Here is a 25,598-nt window from a genome sequence, read left to right on the forward strand (position 1 = left end):
CATATACACATATATTTGTATTTCACTGTAGTCGGTTTCCTTTGTAATTCTATGTGTTTTATTTTATGCATTTAAAAACATTCTGAGAAGTGGCCCATAGGTTTCATCAGACTGTTAAAAATGTCTATGACACAAAAAAGGATAAGAGTCTCTACTGTAGGTTCTCTCCCTCAGTTTACAGATGACTCAGTTTAGGCTTACTGAGAGAAAATAACAATAATATCATACCATTTATATGGTACTTTTAAGTTTTCAGACTACTTTAGAAGCATTATCTCATTTTATCTTCACAACAACCTGGGAGGTAGGTGCTAATATTAGCCCCATTTTACAGCTAACGAAGGGTCAGACAGAGGTTAAGTGACTTGGGAAGTGTTTGAGGTTATATTTGAACTTAGGTCTTCCTGACTCCAAAACCAGTGCTCTATCTACTGCACCACCTAGCTGTCTTCTAAGATATGTAATGTCATCCTTTTAGATCCTAAGCTTCTCAAGGGCCAATATTATGTTTCTTTGTGCTTAGCACAGTGCCTGGCTCACAATAAGCATCTAATAAATGCTTATTGACTGACTGAAAGTGACTTTCCCAAGGACTCCCAGAGAATAGAGCTGAAACTAGATCACAGGGCTCCTGATAAATTGTATTTCCTTCTAACAAGGCTAATGCCACCAACCTTCCGTTTTCTTACTGAAGCTGAGAAATTCATTTGGACAATATAATCCCGGTATATTGGTGGGTAGGGATGAACTTGCTCTTAACTCTGCAAACAAGAATGATTTTGAAATGCAGAAGAACAAAACCCAAAGAATCCAGATCAAAAACCAAAAACATCAAAACCAATCAGAGTAACATCAAAAGCACCTAGAAGAATCTTACTGAGAAACTGTTTTAATAAAACCAGTTGTATATATGCCCAGTGACCTGGGGAAAGGCCCAGGTGCCAAAGAGGCATCTCCTACCATGAGTAGGCCTGGAAAGCAGATATTAGGAGGGAAAAACAGTGCAAGCCAAGTGTTAATCCATTTATCATTCATTTGAAAAATGATTATTAAATTATTAACAGTAACAGTGTAAAAGATGTCATCAAAGAGATGTGTATCTGGAAAAGGGGAGAGGCCCATCATGTAGTGAGAGTGAAAGCTAACAGATGGACTGCCTCTATGCTGTATATCTTCTTTTTTTAAAATTTTATTTTATTTTCAATTCAGGGAACAAAAGCATTTCCATAAATAAATAAAAAGATGATACAATAAAAATACAATAAAAAGATGATTGCACATGAAACTGCAAATCTACCGTGTACAACTTGTCATTCCCTCCAAATATACAACAGTTATGTAAAATTTCTTTTTTTTCCTTTTTTTTCCTTTTTTTTCTTCCATCCCTTCCCTGTGTTCTAGAGAAGTCTACCGTTAGACACAGATCGGTGTGTGTGTGTGTGTGTATGTGTGTGTGTGTGTGTGTATTATTCTGTACACACTTCTGTTTATTAGTTCTTTCTCTGGATACGGATAGCATCTCTCTTCACTTGTCCTTTATTTTTAATTTGTGTATTTGTAGTAGTCAAAATGACTAAGTCACTCAAAATGAGTAAGTCACTCAAAGTTGTTCTTAATACGACTGTTACTGTATACAGTGTTCTCCTGGTTCTGCTTACTTCACTCCTCATCGTTTTATGCAAGTCTTTCCATGCTTCTCTAAGACCAATGAGCTCATCATTTCCTATAGCACAGTAGTGTTCCATCACAACCATACACCACAACTTGCTCAGCCATTCCCCAATTGATGAGCATCCCTGCAGTTTCCAGTTCTTTGCCACCACAAAGAGAGCTGCCATAAACATCCCAATCACATTCAGAGTTATAATTACTATTTGTGAATTTCCCATCATCTTATTTTTCTCACTATTTTCTTTCTCAGCCTCTCTTTTTATCCTATCCCTATTACCTTATCTTCTGCCCCCTACCCTCCCAACTCCTACTTCACCCACCCCTCCAAGGGTCCTCCCATCCCCTCCTCCCACCCCCCCAATCTCCATCCACATACCCCTCCAGAAGTCACCCACCTTCCAAAATCCCAATCCATACACCCCCCTAAAAGTCCTTCCTCCATCCTGTCCCCCCCAGTTTTCTCATCTCTCTACATGTTCAGAAGACTTCTACACCCTTCCAGATGAACGCTTTCTTGTGTGTGACTAAAAGCTGTATATCTTCTAACGTTAGGAGACCTAAGGCCCCCAGCAAGTTGAGTAGACAATTTCCTTCCCTTCCCAAGAAGTTACAGGGAGATCTGGAGAAGAGTCACACAGATGAGAACGTGTGAATGGGTTGCAGTCTGCATGATTGGAAGGAGTGCTCGTCTCACTCAGCTTCAGTGTGTTCAGAAATAATACTCATAACCACCATTTATAGGGGACGTTGGAGGTGGGATTTAAATCAGTATCCCTCTGACCCCAAGTCTGGCACTCTATCCACTGTTCCACAATGCCCCATCTCTGAGAAGAGAAAGTGAATTTAGAGCACTTTAAAATCATGGGAGAGATTTCAGGATATCTTTATTGCTCTGACATCTACATCCTGGGCTCGTCTTCTGTAAGTCTTGAAAACTAGCAGAGTGGCCTGAGGTATGAGTGAGAGAGAGAGAGAGAGAGAGAGAGAGAGAGAGAGAGAGTGTGTGTGTGTGTGTGTGTGTGTGTGTGTGTGTATGTGTATGTGTGTGTTACTTATCTCTTCTACTCTTAATATCTTGAAGTTAGGGACCTCTAGAATATTCACACTCTGGAAAAGATCTTAGAACATAAAATGTTAAAAACATACTTTTCCAGTGCAAAGTGATCCTTGAGATAATATGTTCAGTCAAACCTCCTCATTTTATAGAAGAAGAAACTGAGGCTCTGAGAAGTTGCCTTAAATAGTTTTTCATAGACTGTCCCTGACAGATTAGAATCCATCATCTTTCCCTTATTTTCCCTTCCTCTGTAGGAGTTCAGAGACCCTAGCAGTACTGAGTACATTAATACACCCCAGCACAGACTCTCTGTCTCTATCTCTTATTCTCTCTCTGTGTCTCTCTCCTCCCCTCTCTTCCTCCCTGCACTGTTCTCTTCCTCTTTAGATTCTTATGTACCACAGCCCTTCAGAGTCCCGAGAGGCTCCTGGCCTTAAGTGCTCTCAATTCCAGTTTGTCTGGGTCACTGAGTTGCCCACCTCCTGGCATAAAAGTTAAGATGGGGGAGGGCAAACAACATAATGGCTTTGCCTTATGGTTCAAAATTGTCGTTTCATATATAGCCCATTGTCCAGCCTCGGATCACAGCAGCGTGAATGGGCATGTGATCCAGATGAATGAGTCCTTTTCTTATTTGAAGCTGGTGCCTTTGGTTGTACTATTACATTAAATGAGTCTAGGACACAGTCCTCCCCAACATGTCTGTTACTGTTTCTGTGGGGTTGTCAGAAAATGCACAGTACAACCTCTTCCCCTTCCCTTACCCTCCACCGATTTCCTTGTTTAAAAAATTGATGCATTAATTTCTATAGAACCATCGGGGGAATGGAGAGATGGGCTCAGTTCTCTTCCTGGCCTGGCCAGCAGTCTGAAGGAATTCCCCTGTAATGAGCTGCTTCTACTGAACCACACAGGGCTTTCAACCTAATCATCTGGGCTCACCATTGTATTGCTTTAGCCAATTTGACAAGGATGGCCTAATCAGAGACTATTAATCAGAAACTTTCTTTGGCATCTGTCCCACTGGGAGTTGAAATATTCCTGCACGTGTGAAGTTGTCTGGTCTTCAGATGACTTTGTAAGTCACCATGGTCCCAGCAGGGGCAAGAGTCTGCCTCAAGTGAGTGCGTGCTGTCCCCACAGCTTCCAATCTTTTCTTCCTGAACTCCCTGCATGTACTGAGGGTAAATAGCTCATTACTTCTTTGTAGGGAAAATCTGGTTTTGTAGAAGGACCTTGGTGATGGTCCATTCTATATGAGCAAGATTTGGGATTGTTACCATTCTGAGGGGCACAGTGGATAGAGTGCCTAGCCTAGAGTCAGGAAGACTCATCTTCCTGAGTTCAAATCCGGCCTCAGATACTTACTAGCTATGTGACCCTGGGCAAGTCACTTAACTCTGTTTGCCTCAGTTTCCTCATCTATAAAATGAGCTGGAGAAGGAAATGGCAAACCACTGTAGTATCTTTGCCAAGAAAACCCTAAATGAGGTCTTGAGGAATCAGAGGCAACTGAAATGACTGAACAACACAACATTCTGAGGAGGTATTTGTTACTTTGATGACAGGGGATCACATGATTCCAGAGTTGGAAATTTTATCTGTAGAGGATAAAATGCTGGAATTGGGAGAGACTTTAGAATGAAAGTTGTAACAACCTATGTCCCTAACATTCCGTGCTCCAAGGCCCTCTCTTGTTTTTACTATTCTAGGCACTGAGGTGCTTCCCAGTGCTAACTCTCTGATCTAAGGCCCCTTCTAGCTCTGACATTTTATAAATAATACTTTTTTCCTTTTTTCAGAAGTCACATTTTCCATTGTCATCAACTCTCATTGTGTACATCCTGTCCTGTCCATTTGTGTCTATCTACACTTCCTCTCCTCCTCTCCTGCTCTTCCTGGGCAGGGTTGGATTTATCCTTTCAATACCATGTGAATCTGCTTGTCCCAGTAAGCAGGTACCTACAGGTACCCATAGGACTCTCAGAAAAGGACCTCAGTTAGAGGTCCTAAATAAGTAACAATATATATTCTTCTGCTGTTTCATTTTTATTCTCAAATTCAACAGGAACTCAAAAAAAAAAACTTAGGTGAAAGCTTTGCCTTTTTCATATACAAAACCACAAGTATTTCAAAACATTTCGAAGTTTGTTTTGACAGGAACGGAATGTCTCATGAATGAAGGGGTGCTTTAATCAGCTACCCCTTTGAGGTCCCTGTTTTGCTCTGATATTTCTCTGTTTGAAACACAGATTTCTCTGTAAACATACAAGAAAGGTCAGAATTTGTTAGGTTCCTCTTTCGTATTCAGAGCTTTGTCCCCCACTGTGAAAAAGAAAAGTGAGAGATTGGGAAGCCATATTTGGGTGCTGGATTAGAGATTTGCTGGAAGGTGCTGTTGAAACAGAAACAATAAAAGATTCCCTTATCAAATTGTCTATTTTAAGATCAGTCAGTAGTAACTCCTGAGTTTTGTTGGCTTGGGTTCAGACGTTCTGTCAGGCAGTCTTTATTGAATTCCCTCAGGTGACTGGACTAGCTCATGTCTAAGATTTCTCCCAGCACCAACATTCTCTGATCTAACATTCAACACTCACAGGTTCCTTCCATCCCTAACCTTCTTTGTTTTCAAGTCCCTTCTGGTTTTGACATTCTGTGTTCTATGTTCTGTATTCTAACATGCTATATTCTCAGGGCTTTTTCAGCTCTAACATTCTATGTGTTAGGTCTCTTCTAATTTTGACATTCTGTGTTCCATATTCTCAGGGTCCTTCTAGATCTAACATTCTATGTTTCCATCTCCCTTCTGGTTTTGATATTCCGTGTTTTCTGTTCTGTATTCTAACATGCCGTATTGTCAGAGCCCTTCTAGCTCTGCTATCCTATGATTTAAACATAGCTCTAACTAGCTGTGCTGATTATTTATATCAGGTGTTATCTGTAACAGTATTGCAGCTGAACAGTCTTAGTAAAACTCCAAAATCAAGAATGAGAACCAAGTGCATGCCATTCTCAGAAAATTATTATCAAGTTTTTAATACTAGGAAGCCCTCAGAAAAGAATTGTAGTAGCTTGCATATATGTAATGCTTTTGGTGTTGCATGTTGCTTTACAGCTATTATTGTCTTTGAACCTGAATAATCCTGTAAGTTTTGTAAAGCAGGAATGTCCAGAAAATGGATATTACATTCTTTGTAACTATAAAGTACTATATAAAGGTAAATTATTTTTGTTAGGAAGTTCCCCTTAGCCCTCATGTAATATACCTCGTATCTCTCCAGTGCATTTATTTATTGTATGTCTTACTTACCTGTTTGTATGTATTTATCTGTTTGTGTGTTCTAATTCTGTTATGAATATGTAGTCTCCATGAGTACAGCAGTTTGCGTCCTGTCTGAACTTTGTGTCATTCCCAGGGATGAACTTTTGGACCCTCAGCCAATAGGAACTTAATACATATTTGTTGAATTAAATTGAAATGAATCAACTTCATTTTACAAATGAGGAAACTGAGTCCCAGAGAGAGAAAGTGACCTTGCCAGGGTTTCATGGATACTAAGTTGTAGAGCTGGGTTTTGAACCCTGGTTTCAAGATTTCAGATTCAGTCTGCTTCTGAGGTGATGTTACTGGAGGGTCAGGGGAACGGGTAAAGGGTGTTAAAACCCCTTGCATCTGGTAATGGCAATGTCTGATGTATAGCCATCACTGAAATAAAGAAGTTATTGGGTTGAGAACAGAAATACCAACATAGGAACAGTCTCCTAATTTACTGGCCATTGATGGACAAGTTCCCATGACTGCATAGTTTCCTTCTTTCCCATCATACCTGTGGTGTGCTCTGCTCTCTCACAGCATCTCTGCACACTAATGAAACCCGTCTGGAATAGATGGGGGAATTTGTAGCACTGGATGCTGGTTCTTTCCACTTCTAGTGCATGGAGCACAAAGCAACTGAGATGATGCTGATGTCCCAGGATGAGTCTCTGACCTCATTCACACTTGTAACTGTGGCTCAGAGTTGCATGTGGCAGAAGATGAACTTCGGCTTGAATAAACCACTTTCCTTCATATAATGAATTACCCTCTGACTTCCTCTATAGGCTGTGCCTTCTCTGCCACTGACCTGATGGGTCTTTGTCTTGTTAATTGTTTTGACTTTCTAGAAGTAGAAATTCACTTCACACAAATGAAGTATTTCCCAAAAAATTCTCTATGAAAATTCTTTGTTATTTATAAATCTTATCTTAAGTACACAAGGGGAAGCATGCCACGGAAAAGAACTGTGCAGCAAATCTTTTTGTAAAGCGATCCCTCCTGATTCACAAATGCTCATTTGGGTGGTCACAGAGTAGGTTAAAGGCAGGTACTTTTTCTTATATAAACTTTATCTCTTCTCAAGTGTAAAGCATAGTAGGCACTTAATGAATGTCTGCAGAATTGAAAAGACATGTATGTCTGCATGGGGTTTTTTTGTGGGGTTTTCTTCTGTGTGTGTATATATATATATGCATATATATACACAAATATGATATATTCCTGTATATGTATACACACAAAAAATCATTAGTCTCTATACACACACATATATGATATAGAATATTGGGAGGAAGAACAGAACATGGGCTGGTTTGCAGTAGATAAATATACATATGTATGTATATGTATATATACATATAGAGCGAGAGTCATGATTATTTTTATCTTTTAACAAATGAACACACCAGTGGCCAGAAAGGTGAAGATTTGCCCAAATGAATTGTAGAGAGGAAAGAAGGAAGGAAGGCGGGACAAAGGGAGGAAGAGAGAAACAAAGAGGGCTCACCTCTATGTAATTCGTTTTTCAGGAGTAGATTGACGATACAGCCATGCCTGTACTTTCTGCAGGTTTTGCATTTTCTTCTCTCTCCTTGTATCTGCACCCCACCCTCCAGCTTATTTAAAGATCAGATCTGGTACTTCAGCAAAACTCTATAGACTCTCAGGCTGATGGGGAGAACAGGCATCATTTGATGCATATTGTCCATTGGAAAGGGTATCTTTTAATAGTTAATTGATGTTTCTTGGGGAAGGAGGAGAGGAAAATAGAACTGTAGAATGTTAGGGCAGGATGGAATCTTAGAACATTGATTATAAACAATTTTAACACAGAATGTTTGAAAAAAGTTTACACGAGGTAGAGCCTTGGGGTTTGTCGGGTCCAGTGCCCTTATTTTACAGATAAAAAGACTGAGGTGAGAAAGATGATTACTCACCCCGCCCGAGATTAGAACATGTCTTCTGTCTCCCAGTCCTAGTTTTCATCTACTACATTGCTACCTTCCCAGGTTTTGCTGACTTTCTCTTTTGCCAGCAAAAAAGAAAAAAAAGTAAATCTCTTTTCCCTGCTTCATTTCAGTTGGAACACCTTACTACATGTCCCCGGAGAGAATTCATGAAAATGGCTATAACTTTAAGTCTGATATCTGGTCTTTGGGCTGTTTATTGTATGAGGTAAGAAATTTCAGTGATTTAATTTAATATTGTGGGGAACAGTATTTATTTAAGGTAAAGGCTTGGGACAAGACTGATTATTGCCCCCCAAAAAACTATAAGGCATAGAATGTTCAAGCTATAACCGTATGTCAAGAACCAGCTACTTAGCATCAGAGAATTAGATTCCAATCCTGGCTCTGTTCTTTATTACCTGTATGACTTTAGGTAATGACTTAATCTCTTTCAGTATTATTTTCCCCATCTACAAAGTGAGAAGATTGGACTAGATGCTATTTAAGGTAATTCCTAGCTGGATTATCTTGATTGAGGACCATAGAATATAGAATATTGGAAGGAAGGATAAAGCATGGGGCTGTTCAGAAGGTAATGACCAGGCTAGTTTATCTGAAATATAGGATACATGAAGGGGAGTAGTTGGAAATAAGGCTCGAGAGGTAGGGTGGAGGGCTTTGAATGCCATTTTAAGGGTTTTAGATTTAGCTCTACCATGAGTAACTCAATGAGTTGAATGTTCTCATTTGATTAATAAGGAAATCAAGGCACAGAGTAAAAAGGTTACTTGCCCAAGAACATGAGCCTTTTGCTTTCATAGGAATAAGGAGCCACTGAATTTTTTTGAATTTTTTTTACTAGTATAATTACATGACCAGAGCTATTATTTAAGAAGATTAATCAGGCAGCTATTAGGATGGATTAGAAGGGGAAAGACTGAAGGCAGGAAGACTAATTAAGAGGCTGTTGTAAAAGTCTAGATAGAGATAAGTGAAAGGTTGAACTAGGAGATTGTCTTTGGGACTAGGAGATATTGCAAAGGTAGAGTTTATAGGACTGGGAAGCTGATTAGATATTTGAAATAAGAGAGCTAAAAGAGCCAAAGATAATTCTGACATTTTGAGCCTAGGTAGCTGGTGAATAGTGGTATCATTAGAATATTGAGAGAAAGTTAGATGGGTAGCTGATGTGAGGGAGGGTAATGACTTATGAGCTCAGTTTTGGTCACATTTGAGGTACTTGTTTGGCATCCGGGTATAGATATCTAGGAAGTAATTTGAGATGCAGGTGTGGAACTTAGAAGAGAGAACACAAGTAAAGATACAGACTTGGGAGACACACAGCAAGGTGATGGCCAAAGCTTTGGAAAAGCTTGATTTATCTCTATTTTTTTGCCCTTGATAAACTTGCAGAGAGGCAGATCTGGAATTGGAATTAGGGGAAAACTTCCCAACAAAGATAGGGGTCCCCAAATGGAATGGATTTCCTGTTGAGATTCTGAATTTCCCAGCACAAGAGGTCTTCCAATAAAGGCTAGATTGGTGCTTATCAGAGATCTTACAGATATACACATAGGATTCTCGATCAAGTGAAAGATGAAAGAGAAGGAGCGGTAAAGTCCCTTCCAAATTTCAGATTCTGTGAAAAGTGCCAAAGATAGAGCCTTGGAGGACACCTACATTTAGAGAGGAGGAAGAGGATCCAGCAAATGAGATATCACTGTTGTAATCATAGCTAACGTTTATATAGCACTTTCGGTTAGCAAAGCATTTTATATAGTTTATTTCATTTGCTCCTCATAGCAACCTACGAGGTGGGTACCATTATTATCCCCATTTTATAGCTAGGGAAACTGAGGCTAAGAAAGGTTAAATGATGCCCTGGCTCACACAGCTAGTAAGCACCTGAGACAGGATTTGAACCCAGGTCTCCCTGACTCCAAGTCAAAGACTCTGCTGAAGAGAAGTCAGGCTTAGGAGAGCCAGGAGAAAGCAAGGTCATAGAGACTTGAGGGGGAAGAAGAGAGTAGCAACAGAGACAGGATATATAACAGTATCAAGTATTGCAGATAGGTCAAAGGAGATGATGGAGAAAAGGTTCCTGCACTGAATGAAGTCACTGGTAATGTGGATAGCTGTTTTAGTAGTGATGGTGATGGCAGCAAGGTTGCAGAGAGTTCAGGAGTGAGAAGGAGGAGAGAAAGCAAAGCCAATATAAAAGGGAAAAAATAGATCAAAGGGCAGGAGGGTCAAGAGAAGGTTTTAGAATGGTGAGATGAGTATCTTTATAGGCAAATGAGCCTCTGGAGAGGGATAGATGGACCTAGAAATTGAAAAAGAAGGCAATAGTTCAGTCCTTAAAACCTGAATTTCTCACAGGTATTTTGTAATAAGCTGATTGTTTTGTTCCACTATCATAAGTCAGGTACCTTAACTTTTCTGTTCCTAATAGCCTTAATTTGAAGCATGTTGACTTCAGTTAATTTTAAATGGTCCTAAGTTATTCTCTGCAGTGATTCAGGATCCCTGATTTCATTCATTCATTCGTTCATTCATTCATTCACTCCCACCCCAGGAGAATCATAATTCCCTTTTTAATTTTTTCTGAATTTAACAAACACTAAATAAAATGGACATTTTCATAGATTATACATAAAACTGCAAATCTCTAGCTTGCCTTTCCTTTTAAGTATATAATAAATTTTAACACGTAACTTTCAAAGCTGTCCTGCTTTTCTCTTTTTCTTTCTGGCCTTCTGTTTTCTCCTATGCATTTTTTTTTGGCTAGGCAGTGGGGTTAAGTGACTTGCCCAGGGTCACACAGCTAGTGAGTGTTGTGTGTCTGAGGCTAGATTTGAACTCAGGTCCCCCTGACTCCAAGGCCAGAGCTCTATCTGCTGTGCCACCTAGCTGCCCCTCTTCTATGCATTCTTTAAAAAAATGATTCAATGATCTTCTATTTATTTTTTTCTATTTTTTGACAACCCTATCTTCCTTCCTAACTGAAAAGAAAACCCTAGTAGCAAATTTGCATAACCAAGTAAAATAAATTCCATATTGGCCATGTCCAAAAATTCATGTCTATTCTTCACCCTGAGTCCATCACCATTCTTCATTTTGTTGTTGTTGTTGTTGAATCGTTTCAGTCGTGTCTAACTCTTCATAAGTCCATTTAGAAGTTAAGATACTAGAGTAGTTTGCCATTTCCTTCTCCAGCTCATTTTACACATGAGGAAACTGAGGAAAGCAGGATTAAGTGACTTGCCCAGGGTCACACAGTAAGTGTCTGAGGCCAGATTTGAGCTTAGGTCTTCAGACTCCAGGTCTGGCACTCTCTGTAAACGTACTATTTCACTTGGTGAGCTCATAGCTTCTCTAGTTAAATTATCATCTCTATACAGATAGTGCCCAGATCTGTATCTCTAGCCCTAATCTCTTCTGAGCACCAGTCTCATTTTACCAACTGCCTTTTGGATATGTCAAATTGGATGTCCCTTAGGCATCTCAAATTCAACACTTTATCTTTCTCCTAAACCCTCTTCTCTTCCTAATTTTCCTGTAACTGTTGAGGATACTACCATTCTGCAGTCATACATGCTTACACCTTGGTGTCATCCTTAACTTTTCACTCACACTCTCCCCACACATCCAGTTTGTTGCCAGATCTTTTTGGTTTTTTTACGTTCACAGCATATCTTGTATACGTTCCCTTCTGTGCACTCACACAGCCACTATGGTTGTACAGGCCCTCATAGTCTCATGCCTGGTCTATTGCAGTAGCCTTCTGAGTGGTTTCCCAGCTTTCCATCTTTCCCGACCCCCATCCATTCTTTACTCAGCTGCCAAAGTGATTTTCCTGGATCACAGGTCTGACCGCATCACCCCTTACTCAAGCTCAACTGGCTCCCTGTTGTCGGAAGGATCAAATAGAGAAAGCTGTGCCTGGCATTTAAAGCCCTTCACAACCTACCCCCTTCTCCCTTTCTGGTCTTCTACTTTACCCCTCTCTGTGCTCTGGCCACATGGGCCTGCTTGCTGTTCTTCCCACACTGTACTCCCATCTCTCGACTACACCTTTTCATGACCCAACTCCCACACCAGGAATGCTCTCCTTCCTCTCCTCCACCTCCTCATTTCCTTGGCTTTTTTCAAGACTCCATTCAAATCCTAGCTTATGCAAGAGGCCTTTCCCAATCCCCTGCCTCCCCCCAATTATAGTGCCTTCCCTCTGTGCTTACCTCCCACTTATACTGTATGTTTTTTCTATGACATAGTCTTTTGCGTGTGGTCTCACCCATTAGAATGGGAGCTTCTCAAGGGCAGGGACCATGTTTTTTGCCTTTCTTTGTATCCCCAGCCTCTACTACAGTAGCTAACATATAGTAGGTGCTTAATAAATGCTTGTTGGCTGACTGACAATGAGTGCCCACCATGCACCAGCACTGCTGTGTTAATGCTAGAGGTAACAGAGACAAAAGAGTCTCTGGCATTGAGGAACTTCTATTCTCTCAGGGAACTAATGTATGCGTAGGAAAGTATATACAAGATAAGAGTCAAAATAAAAGTAAGGTCATTTTTTAAAAAAATTTTTATTTTTATTTTATTTATTTATTTTTAAGGTCATTTTTTTGATGGGGAAAGCACTGGCCTTGGGAGTGGCAGAGGATTGGGAAAAAGCTGTATAGATGTGTGTATATGTAAGTGAGTGAGACAGACAGACAGACAGAAGGCCAGTTTGGCTGGATTGTAGAGTTCCATAAAAAGGGACTTCTATACAAGAAGGCTTAGTGAGGCTGATCCCAGGTCACCAGACACAGATATCATGAAGCTTCTCAGTCTCAGCTGGACCTGTCAGATTTTGGGTTCCCCCAGTGCAGCCTTTGAGAGCTTAGGGTTTTCTCCATACCATGAGGAGGCACATATATAGATATGCAATATCCCTATATTTCCATGGACCCATGACCTCTTGAGGTTATACCTTTCCCTTGTGACTTAGGATCTAAAACTATTCATACCTTCTTATCCTATGCAATTCTCCCCCATAAATCCTCCAGAGAATCCATCACGTGTCCTGAGGGGACATAGAGTAGAATGGAGTACATGTAGTAAATATATACTTACATGTGTCCCATACATGTATATATGTGGTAAAGGCATGCATGTATTACATACGTAAGTACTTCAGGATTCTGAAAGTTGAAAGGGATGTTAATAATAATAATAATTATTGTTGTTCAATTGTTTCAGTCACGTCCAACTCGTGCCCCATTTGGGATTTCTTGGCAAAGATACTGGAATGGTTTGCCATTTCCTTCTCCAGCTCATTTTATAGATGAGGAACTGAGACAGTAATGGTTAAGTGACTTGCCCAGGGTCATACAGCTAATAAGTGTCTGAGGCCAGATTTGAACTCATGAAGATAAATCCTCCTGACTTCAGACCCCAAACACTATCTACTATGCCAACTATGCCAGCTAGCTGCCCTAATGATAATTATAACTGATTATATATACATATATATAGATAGATATATAGATATAGATATAGATATACACACACACATACTTTTAAGTTTATTAAGTACTCTATGTCATTAGTGTGTCAAACTCAAATAGAAACATCTCTATGGGCCACATATTGACTTCAAAACCCACAAATTTATTTTATACTGTATTGTATTTTTACTTATTTTGTTACATGTTTCTCAGTTACATTTTAATCTGCTTCTGGTCACGCTGGGGAGTTTTGCAGGCTGCGATTTGATACCTCTGCTCAGAATATTATCTCATTGGCTCTCATTTGTCCTTAGAACATACAGCATAGAATGTCAGCTGGAATAACCCTTTGAACACAAAATAAATACAGAATGTTACAACTGTTAGGACCCTTAGAAGTTAGAACAAGTCAAGTCCAAAAGCATTTATTAAATGCTTACTGTGTTGTCGGGCACTTTGCTAAGTGCTGAAGATACAGAGAAAGGCAAAAACCACAGTCCCTATCCTGAAGGGGCTCACATTCTAATGGGGGAGACTACATAGTAATAAGATAGATGTAAGACATGTACCGAGAACATGGGAGACACTCTGGGATGCGAAGGCATTAGCAACTGGGTTTGGGGCAGGTGCAGAAAAGGTCTCCCGGAGTAGGTGAGGTGTAAGCTGAGTCTTGAAGGAAGTCAGAGAAGGTAAGAGGTAAAGGTGAGGAGATAGCACAGTCCAGGTGCGGGGAACAACTGGTACAAAGGCAGAGAAGAAGGAGAAAGAAGATATGTTGGAGAAACTGCACGTGGGCCATTGGCCAAGTTATAAAGAGCCTCACTATTTAGAACAGAATGTTAGAGCTGGAAGGCACCGTGGACGTCCTCTAGTCCGGTTTTAGTTTTATAAAAGGAGAGAGCTGAGGCTGAGACATGGAAGTGTCTTGCTCAAAACCACACAGGCAGTAACAGAGCCGAGATTGGGGCCTGAGCCTTCTCATTCCAGACTGTCCTCTTCCCACTGTGTCCCATTGCCCCTCAAGTCTGAGGACACAAACTTCTTTCCCACTGACTCTCTCTGATCAGCCACCGAGGTTCCCAAGGCCTCTGTGGCCTTAATAGTAATTGGACTGATGGGGTTGCCAGTGATGCCAGGGCTTGATTACACAAGCCAGCTCTTTGTCCTTCTCGGCACACGGGGCTCCCATTTGTTACATTCCACCCGGAAAGTGAAGGTAGCATTGGATTTTCACTCAGCCAGTTCTTCCTTTCCAATATTCAACTGAGGTAACTAAATGTTTACTTAACAAGGTAATGTCCCATCATTAGTGTATTACCAGTCATGAGTCCCTCAGTTCGATAGGGGCTGATTTATCTGTTTGGAGCATGGGAGGGAGGGAGGACCTGCTGCTGTGGTTTGCAGGTAGGGAGGGAACTATTGGTGCTGGGAAGTCAATGAAATAGATCAATGCAATCCTGCTAGAGGGATTAAGCAGCCTCTGGGAATATCCCAGAGCTGCTCAGAGCTGAAAAGCCCTTTGCCTTCTTCAGAAGAGAACTTAACACAGCCCCAGCTGGGAACAAGATCTGTCCAGGGGCCCTGACCTGCCTGTGGCATAAAATGAGGAAAATTGGATCCTTTCATGGAGTAGAAAGAATACTGGTCTTGGAATAAGGAGGGCCTCAGTTTGAATCTTAGCTCCACAGAGACGGTACAAAAATTTCAGTCAAAGGTTCTGGATTCCAATCCTAGCTCTTGGCACTCCTAGATGATTGTGGGCACATCACTTCATCTCTACAGTTTTCATTGTCCTTGACTGTAAAATGAGGTGTTTGCACCAGATGTGCCCTAAGGTCCCTCCTATGACGTGCCAGCTGTGTGATTATGGATACCACATCACACAGTCATACCTGTACCAGTGGCTTCACAGGGTAGTGAGGAGAGCGTTGGGTAAAGCTTGAAGCATCTAGAAATGGTCGCTGCTGTTCTGCCCAGCTCCTCTGCCCCTGAATTTGTTTCCTCTATGCCTATCAAAGCTTGCTTGGGACAGGGAAGAATCTAGGTGTTTCCCTATACCCAAACTCTGTGGCAGCATCCCCTTCCCACCCCCACCCTGAAGTATTGTGGCCATTTCTGAGTCTCACATTTCAGAAGGGACATTAACAAACTTGTTGGGGAAGTGGTTTAAAACCATTGAAGTGCAGTGATCATAGGAAGAAACTGAGGATGTTTAGCCAAGAGAAGAAAAGACTTGGGAGGTGACCCACTATCTCCTTTTTTTTTTTTTTTTTTGCTTTTTTGGTGAAGCAATCAGGGTCAAGTGACTTGCCCAGGGTCACACAGATAGCAAGTGTTATGTGTCTGAGGCTGGATTTGAACTCAGGTCCTCTTGACTCCAAGGCCAGAACTCTATCCACTGTGCCACATAGCTGCCCCCCCCATCTGTCTTTAAATATTTGAAAAGTCTTATGGAAGAAGGATTGAACTTGTGTTACTTAGCCCAGGAGCACAGTAAGTGGAATGACAGGGAAGTAGACTTTGGCTCATTCTTACCTAAAGGCAAATTTCCTAATAATCAGAGTTACCCATGAGCAGAATAGACTGCCACAGAAGGTAATGGGGTCCCTACCACTAAAGATAGATAAAGTAGTAATAATAATAATAATAACAGCAGCAGCATTTATTTAGCACCTACTATGTGTTGGGCACTGTGCTAAGCACTTTACAAATATTGTCTCATTTGATGTTCACAGTGACACTGAGAGGTATTATTACCCTCACTTTACAGTTGAGGAAATTGAGGCAAACAGAGGTCAAGTGACTTCCCAGGGTCACAAAGCTAGTAAGTGTCTTAGGATTTGAACTCAGCTCTTCCTGATTCCAGGCTCAGTGCTCTATCCAGATGTTACACAAATGTCTTCTAACATCCCAAACCAGTAGAGCATAGAAGAAAGAATGCTGGGCCTGGAATTCAAAGACATAGGTTCAAGACACAGAATGTCAAAACCTCAGTGGTGGAAAGAGTCCTGGAAGTAATCAAATTCAAAAGAAACCCTCTCTATGATATCCTCAACAAGTGGCCATCCATCTTTGAAGACTTTTAGTCTAGTTGACTGGATGACTAACTGAATCATCAGAACTCCTGGTCATACTGCTTTACATAATAATAGTTAGGTGGCCCAGTGAATAGAGCGCCAGGCCTGGAACCAGGAAGATCTGAGTTCAAATACAGTCTCAGACACTTACCAGCTGTGTGACCCTAGGTAAGTCATGTAGCCTGTATTTGCCTCAGTTTCCCCATCTGTAAAATGGGGATGATAATAGTACCTAACTCCCAGTGTGGTTGTGAGGGTCAAATAAGATAATATTTTTAAAGCTAACTAGTAGCATCTGGCACGTAGTAAACACTCCATAAATGTTAGCCATACATAAATAATAGCTGTAACTATCACTTCTCTATTCCTGGAAGTTATGACCTTTGTAATGCAGCCCAATATCACAACTCATATTGAACTTGCAGTCCACTAACACCTCTGTATATTTTTCAGAACAACTCTGATGATAATCCGCCTCGCCCCATCTTAGTCTTGTGAAGTTGATTTCTTTTGTACTCAATTGGAAGACTTGACACTCACCCCTATTGAATTTCATCTTATTAAGTCCAGCCCAGTGTTCTAGCCTGTCAAGATCTTTTTGGATCCTGAATTGTGCTAGCAATTCCTTCCAGCTTTGCTTTGTTTACAAGTCTGGCGAGCATACCATCTATGTTTTTATCCAAGTTATTGATAAAAATCTTAAACAGCATAGCACCAAGCACAGATCCCTGGGGCACTCCACTGGAGACCTCTGGCATGTTGACATGGAACCATTAATAACCACTCTTGGAGTCCAGATGTCCAACCAGTCCTGAATCCATCTGATTGTATTATCCAATCCCTACCTCTCCATATTCTCCACAAGGACAGTATGGGATACTTTACCAAAAGACTTGCTAAAATCTAGATAAGTTATAACCAGAGTATTCTCCTCATGTATGAGTTTAGGAATCTTGTTTAAAAAAAAAAAAAGGAAATTTTTCCTTTATCTCAGTAACTTTATAACCATACTTTACTTCTTTTCCCTTTAGCACTAACATGCTATATATTTTAAAATTGTATTTTATTTTTTTCCAGTTACATGTAAAGATGATTTTTAACATTCATTTTTTATAAAGTTTTGAGTTCCAATTTTTCTCCCTCCCTCTTCTCTCTGCTCCCTAAGATGGTAAGCAATTTGATATAGGTTTTATATATAGCATACTGTATTTACGGGCCTTTCTAATTTTAACATTCTGTGTTTTCAGGTCTTTCTAGTTTTGACATTATGTGTTCTGTGTCCTGTATTCTGACATCTGGCCTCAGACATTAGCTGTATGTCCCTGTGCAAGTCACTTGACTTCTCTCTGCCTTAGTTTCCTCAACTGTAAAATGGGGATAATAATAGTATCTATCTCCCAGAGTCATTGTGAAGGTCAAAAAGGACAATATTTGTAAAGCACTTAGCACATAGTAAGCTCTATGTAAATGTCAGCTGTTGTTGTTATTATTTGTTGGATTGGATTCCCTCTAGGGTAACTTTCAATTCTAGGATTCTTTGATAGTTAACATTTATTAAGTGCCTACTATGTGCCAGGAACCGTGCTGTGCATTGGGGATACACATAAAAAGAAAAATAATCCCTACCCACAAGGAGCTTACAATCTAATGGGAGAAAAAATACACAAAAGGAAGCTGAAAGGAGAATGGTTGGGGGAAAGAGTGCCAGAGGGTACTCGGCACAAGGGCATGGTGTTTTGTGGCCTCAAAGCCAAGCAGAGAAGCTGGTAGAAGATGGAAAGTTGACTAGAAAATTCTGAACCCTCTATCAAGTGGGGCTTTAGGGAGGAATTTTTTGCTACATTGATTCCTGAGACAATGCACAGCATTTAAGACAATGACAGTTGAGGAGGCATGATGCTGCACTGGTGTCCTCAGGGCACATATCGTGCCTTGTAGACCCTTGGATCCTTAAAAGATCGTCCTGTCCGTCTCTTGTTTTAAGGAGAAGACTGGGAGCCAAAGAAGCAGATCCACATAGAAGAGCTCAGGTCTCCAAGGCTCCGAAACCTGTGCCTTTTCCCTGGTCTTTGTGCCTTTCCCTCTGAGTCCCCTATCAGCTCTCTGTTCCTGCCCATCAAACTCTCCTACCCATTCTCTGCCTCTCATAAAATCATACATTTCAAAAAGTTGGGGGTAGGGGAAGGAAAAGTGTGTGTGTGTGTGTGTGTGTGTGTGTGTGTGTGTGTGTGTGTGTTGGGGTGAATTAAGGACAACTGGATGGTGCAGTGGATATAGCACTGGGCTTAGAATCAGAAAGACTCCTCTTCCTGAGTTCAAATCCAGCCTCAGACACTTACTAGCTGTGTGACTCTTGTTTGCCTCAGTTCCTCATGTGTAAAATGAGCTAGAGAAGGAAATGGAAAACCACTCCGGTATCCTTGCCAAGAAAACCCCAAATGGGGTCACAGAGAGTCAGACACAACTGAAAAAAATGACTGAACAGCTTGGCAGGAGGGTGCTTAAAACTGTATGACTTTAGAGCGCAGACAAAGAATGTTACACCTGTATTCGTGACTTCAGAAGAAAGGATGTCAAAGCATTGGCTGTAGAGCATCAAAGATGAGAAGGACCTTATCATGATCTAGAATGTTAAAACAAAATGTTCATGGGCTTTAGAGCTGGAAGAGACCTTAGAGATCCCCTGGACCAGCCCCCTCATTTCAGACACGAAGCCAAGGGCCCAAAGAGAAGGCAAGGGACGTGTGGACAAGAAGCCTGGAATCTGTGCTGGTGTATTGGAGGAGCTGACCCCAGTGGTGAGGGAAGGAGTCTTGGGGCATGAGGCAGAAGGAGAGGAAATGTGTCTTTGGCTGGCTTGGATGATAAGAAGGCAATTACTTTTTTTTTTTAAAGGGGAGAAGTGAGTGAGGGATAAGTCCCCACAGGGGACCTGTGTAAATGGGCCAGGAAGGGAGAGGGAGTGGAGGAGGAGAGGAAGAGGCAGCCTTGGACCTTTGTCCCCAATTTGGGTATGAACAGCCTGAGCCCAAGCCGTGGAGGACTCTAGGGTCCTGATTGAGTAAGTCCTATACACAGCAGCCCCACTTGGAATGTGTGGGCAGCCTTCTCAGCTCCAGAGGCTCTGGGCTAAACTGAGGAGCCTGGCGGTTACTGGAAGAACCTGTGCTTTATTTTCATTAGACTTGGCACCCCGTGGAGGCTCCCAGCGGGCAGCCAGGGCTCCTCAGAATTTATTTATTTACACGGAAGCTCATCTCCGAGATCAGTGCTGCTGGATCTGGGCCTTTAGCGCTGGCATCCCAGTGAGGGGTCTGCTTGTGGCACACATCCAGCGGTGCCCTCCAGAATTAGTGCTCGAACTCCGCACGGCAGCCACTGAGTCTGTGCCCGTGATTAAGACCAAACAAGGGAAACAGGGAAAAATATCCAGCAACTCTGGGTTTGCCAGCCCTGTATATTTTAGTAGCTCAGCATTATCTTAAAAACCTTCTTAGGAATGCTTGTTGAATTGGGGAAGCTTTTGAGCCCCCAGACTGCTATGAGGAAGGGGTTTTATAAACTTTTGTAAGCTGAAATTTTTGGTCTCAGTTTAGTTCCACTTATTAATAACCTACTATGTGCAAGGCAAATCAGTTCAGTGAGTAGCAGCTTCTATTTCTAGAATGCTTTTGGTGAGGGGTTCCCAAGCTGGGACACATGTACCCCTATGGGGGCATGAGAAGCTTTTCAAAGGGATGGGGGGAATACTTAGTAAATAACTATCTTTTTGAAAATAATTAACCTCTTTATTTTAGTTGTTATTTGTATATGCATGATAAATTTTAGAATTTATTTTTCGTATTGAATAGGGGATATGGGAAGGTTTACTAAAAGTCCAGGGGCATGAGTGACTGAAAAAGGTTGAGAACCCCTGCTTTGGGGTTTAACAAAGCATTTTTCTCACAATAATGCCTTGAGGTAAGGCTTGTGCAGGTATTCTGAGGCAGGTTGACAGAGAGCATGTGTGCGCATCACAGCCAAACATAATTAGAACTGATGTCAGATTCTCCCTCTACTCGGAGCCTTCAGTTTCCTCATCTGTGAAATGGGAGTAGTACTCTTCATGCTCCTCACCACACAGGGTTGTTGTGAGGAAAGTCCTTTGTAAACTAAAATAATTTTTAAAAAATGCTTTCAGGCATTGCAAAGCAGTTTCTTCACAGCAATTCTGTGGGAGATGTATTTTCATCCTCATGATGAAGAAACTGAGGCTCCAAGAGGTTAACTTGTCCAGGTTTGCACAGCTAGCTAAGTGGCAAAGCCAAGGTTCAAATCTGGGTCTCTCTAGACTCCAAAGTCAGCATTCCTTCTACTCTACCCCCACCGAGGACTTACTCTTGCCAGGGCACAGCCGTGCACAGCGAAGTGACTCCTAAAGCCTTGTGTTACCATTTTTACCACTGCTTCCTCCTCTGAACCTGAATAACTAGCACATAAGAATTCAGCTTAATCCTTTTTCTTTCTTGCTCAATGACGTATTCAAATGACTTAGATTGACTCCTCTGGTCTCCCAGCTGCTCTCTGCCAGGGCAACAGATGTACTTTTGTAACTGTCCAATTAACCCATGCACCTTTGGTTACCATTTTGATTATTTGAATTGTATCCCCTGAGTGTTGCCACTTTGCAGAATGCCAGAAGCCCTTCTATTATCTGATCCCCGTCCCTGCAGCACAAATGTCCTGTCACTTCGACAGCAGCAGAAAGTCCAACAAATATTGATTAAGCACCTCATGTGTGCAAGGTACGTACCATGCTCAAGGCTGAAAAATCAGCCCAGTTCCTGCCCTCAAGGAGTGCCTGCCACTGGTGGTTGGAGAAGAGGACGTTCATACAGGGAGCTCTGATAGAAATTCGAAAATTATTGAAGCACGTGAGAAAGGTCAAACAGTATCCCACGAGCTCTGATTGAGGAGGGGTATCTCCTATTTCGGGGGAACAAGAGAGGCGTCATGGAAGAAGTGGCACCGTAGCTGTTACTTGAAGAGAGCTGGAGGGAAAGGGTGGGGGGTGCACTTCTAGAAGGCAAGAGATGATGTAAGCAAAGACCTGGAGGTAGCAGGGACTAGGGCAAGGCTGGGGAGCACTTGGTAGTCCAGTCTGGCTGGCAGTACCAGTGGTCATGGAGCTGGTGTCCCTTGGTGTCCCACCATGTTTGCTCAGTAGGGATACACAGTCTGTGTGGGGAGTCTGCCACCTTCAAACCCTTGTATCCTTCAACAATTCCTGGGGCAACTTGTCTCAGATGCTGTACTGTGCAAGGGGACATAGTAAAGGGGTTGATAACTATTTAAAAAAACCCACAGACAAAAAAAAATCACCACTCTGCTGGAAGCTTGCTGTGTGTTTCTGCAACAAGACAGTGTTCTTTGGACATTCTCCCTGGTGCATGATAATGAGCGAAGGCTTAACAATTATCAGATGGTTCCCTTATTAAAACCAGAGTGTAGCATATCCCCCTCAGCCGAGGCTAATGTGAAGAGGTTGGTGATTTGATGCAGCTTGCAAAAAAATGGTTTGAAAACGGTCCTCCAAACGGAGGAGGTATCAGGCACAATTAACCAACGGTGCTTCATTAGGATGAGGCATTGCCCCATTGTTTGGCACTGGAGGTAACAGTGAGCGAGAGTGACAAGAAACACTTGAATCCCATTACAGATTAATAAGCAGATGGGGCACAGCCCAGGCCGCATGCTGGGCCGGCGTGCCACTCGCTTTGCGGAGCCTCTCCATAGCTCCCTGCTCTCCCTTTGAAGACAAACCTGATTAGTGCTGGTCGTTCCTTCGTATGTAAATGGTGGGCTGGGGTGGGCATGGTTCCTGGGCAGCAGTTGTAAAGGTGCCAGCCTTTGGCTGCTTTCTGACGTCATAGAAAAATCCTGCCGGGCCGGGCCTGGCCTGGCTTATCCAGAAAAGAGTTTGGGGGTCAGGGTGGAAGGCCTAGCACAAAACAAGAATCTCTAAATGTTATATTTTCATAGAATTGTAGAGGTGGAAGGGACCTTAAAATATACAGTTGTCAGAGCCAGAACAGAACTTGTAAGTTATCTAAATGGGCCAATGGTAGATTAAGCACCTGTCCCAAGGAGGTCAGTGATTTAAAAAAAAAAAAAAAAGGGTCCCATAGGAACTAAGATATTTATAGTTAGCACTTTTGTGGTAGCAAAGAACTGGGAACAAAAGTGGCCGAACAAACTATGGTATTTAGTACATGAGTGTAATGGAACGTTGCTGTGCTGCAAGAAATGATGAGTATGACCACCAGAGAGAAGCATAGGTACCAGGACGCAAAATGAAGGAAGCAGAACAGAACAAGGAAAAGGGTTTTTCTGACTGCAGCAGTGCAGTGTTAAAAACAGTACCAAGAGGATCCCTGAAACTGAATGAATGCTGTGAAATGAAGAGAGGAGAGTGTAACTTCTTCCCTTCTTTGCAGAGGGCAGAATTATGGGTGTGGAACATGGTATTCCAAGGGAGACTTGGGTGATCTGTCGGTTAGTTTTGCTGTATTATTTTTTCTTCCTCTTTGCTATAAGGGATGTTTCTCTGAGAAGAAGAGGAAGGGGGAATACATACACACACACACATGTATATGTATATACACACATGTGAATATATATATATGTGTGTATGTGTATATGTGGAAATGTAGGCAATGTAAAAACAAATATTAAAAATTGGAAAAAAAAATCTGGTCTGACCACATTTTACTAATGAATAAATCAAGGCACTTAAATGGGTATATAAATGTGCTATTTTTTGTTATTTTGCAGTTTGCAAAGTGTTTCCCTCACAATTACCCTGTGAGGTAGTTAGCACGAGTAGTGCTATCCCTGTTTTACAGATGAGGAAACTGAGGCCAAAAGCGGCAGCCTTTTGCTGTTGGTTCCTAACAGAAAGGCGAATTGATTTATGCTACTCTTGGAAAGATTTGAAGAAGACCTAAGTTCAAGTTTCAGTTCTGCCATTCCTGTTCTCTGAGCCTCAGTTTCTTTATCTGTCAAATGGTAATAATTGCACTTTTCCCCTCAGAGGGCAGTTGTAATGGAAGTACTTTGTAAGCTAAGAGCAGTATTGTGAATTGCTGCTGCTGCTGCTGTTGTCCTTCCAAAGGGAATGTGTTCGCATCAGACTTTCCACTTTTGTGGAACCAGGCAGGATATGAAGCTGAGAGGCCCCTGTGTAATTTGGATTATCCACTTGTGTCTCAGCCCTTCCCCTTTGTTGCCGCTCTCTTGAAGAGCCTCTTCTCGGGGAGCCAGAGGACAATCCTAGTTTCTCCCAAGTAAGTGGTGCTAATTCTTCCAGCCAGGGAGCAAATGACCCTTTCTCTGGCCTCATGTGATCACAGACCACAGGGCTCCCACTGTGATAATTTCTATGATGGATGGATACTCATTCTCCTTTTCTTAGGTCTACTTTATAAATCTGGGTATTTGGGTCTTGCTAAAGAAATGTCATTCCCTCCCATTCAGCCCCCTCCACTCCCAATGATCTAAGGAAGTCAGATGTCTCAGTGGGATTCCACAGAACTGAATGGGTGGTTTTTAATGAAGTCTAATTAGGAAGTTTTTTTTTTCTTCTATTTTTTTTTTGTTGTTGTTATGAAAACTAGAAAAACAAATAGGAACCATTTATCTTACCAGGTGGCCTGACAGGGAGGGAAGATGAGAAATAACAGTAACTGATAATCCTCCATTGAAGTCTTCCTGGTGCCCCCTCCTGACAGGAGGGTGACCCAGGATTCCTGCACATCCTGCTAGTGGAGCAGAAGCTCTGGCAGGCCCTCTCATGCTTGAAAGGTTTTGACCTTGTGCCAGATGACAGAGCCATGACTGTTGTCTGGGCACTAGCTTAGCTACGTATGGAGGACATCATCACCAGGTTGCCCACGAGATAATAAATGTGTTTTGGCCCAACAACTAAAAAAAAAAAACAGAAAAAGAAAAAAATATAAAAAACCCCAAACCTCCTTTAAGGCATAAAGGGCTTCCAGTACGTATTAGTGGAAAGCATTATTTTTATCAATGAGATTGTAGATCCTTGGAGTATTGAATAACAATTTCTGTAGCACTTTAAAGTTTACAAAGCACTATACTCACAAAGCTAGAAGGCAGGTGGTAAAAAAATGTTTTTATCCCCATTTTACAGATGAGGAAACATGAGACTCAAGAGTTTACATGACTTGCCCAGGAAGGGGGATGGGGCAGTGTACTCTAGATATGGGTCCCAGTTGGTGGCCAAATATCACTGTCACTTGTTAGAATCAAGAAACAGCTTTGTGCAACTGCTAGACTAAAAATTCATTTTGTGTTTCCTTTCTACAGATGGCGGCTCTTCAAAGTCCCTTCTATGGAGATAAAATGAATCTTTTTTCTCTTTGTCAGAAGATAGAGCAATGTGACTACCCTCCTCTTCCAGGAGAACATTACTCTGAGAAGGTGAGTTAAAGCTGGGAATAGCTGGAGTCACCAATTCATCTGTTTTTCTGTTAACAGTTTTAGGGGCCATGCCAGTTATTGTCTTTATGGCCACAACTGGCAATGGTACCAGCACCTTCAGATACAAAAGGCAATTAATTCTGTCTGCCCCTGGACCTTTTAAACTCTAATTAATTTTCTTTTAATTTTTTTTATTTTTTATTTTTAGGCAATTGGGGTTAAGTGACTTGCCCAGGGTCACACAGCTAGTAAATGTCAAGTGTTTGGTCTGAGGCTGGATTTGAACTCAGGTCCTCCTGACTTCAGGGCTGATGTTCTATCCACTGCGCCACCTAGCTGCCCCACCCCTATTTAATTTTCCACAGACACTGTTTACACAGAATTACAGAGTGTTATGCCTAGAAAGAACCTTAAGGGATTTAGTTCATCTTGGTCATTTTAGGTAAGGAACTTAAGCTTAAGGTGACTTTTCAAGGTTACATAGCACATAAATGCCTCGCAGAGCTGGAATTCCAAACTTGGTCCCTTTGGCTTCAATTCCAGTGTCTTTTC

At 41.7% G+C, this 25,598-nt stretch overlaps 1 protein-coding gene across 5 annotated transcripts in view; it reads left to right on the forward strand.

Moving 5' to 3' along the window:
* The window catches only part of LOC114047350 (serine/threonine-protein kinase Nek6), a 127,236-nt gene that overhangs the window by 96,110 nt on the left and 5,528 nt on the right, over window positions 1-25,598 (forward strand). For all 5 annotated transcript variants that reach the window (XM_027868156.1, XM_027868157.1, XM_027868154.1 and 2 more), the window contains 2 exons: window positions 8,125-8,219; window positions 24,933-25,046. In XM_027868156.1, coding sequence (XP_027723957.1) covers window positions 8,125-8,219; window positions 24,933-25,046 — 209 coding nt within the window. The remainder of the gene's footprint in view (window positions 1-8,124; window positions 8,220-24,932; window positions 25,047-25,598) is intronic.

Source organism: Vombatus ursinus, unplaced genomic scaffold, assembly GCF_900497805.2.
Source record: "Vombatus ursinus unplaced genomic scaffold, bare-nosed wombat genome assembly UNPS02014786.1, whole genome shotgun sequence".
Lineage (NCBI taxonomy): Eukaryota > Metazoa > Chordata > Mammalia > Diprotodontia > Vombatidae > Vombatus > Vombatus ursinus.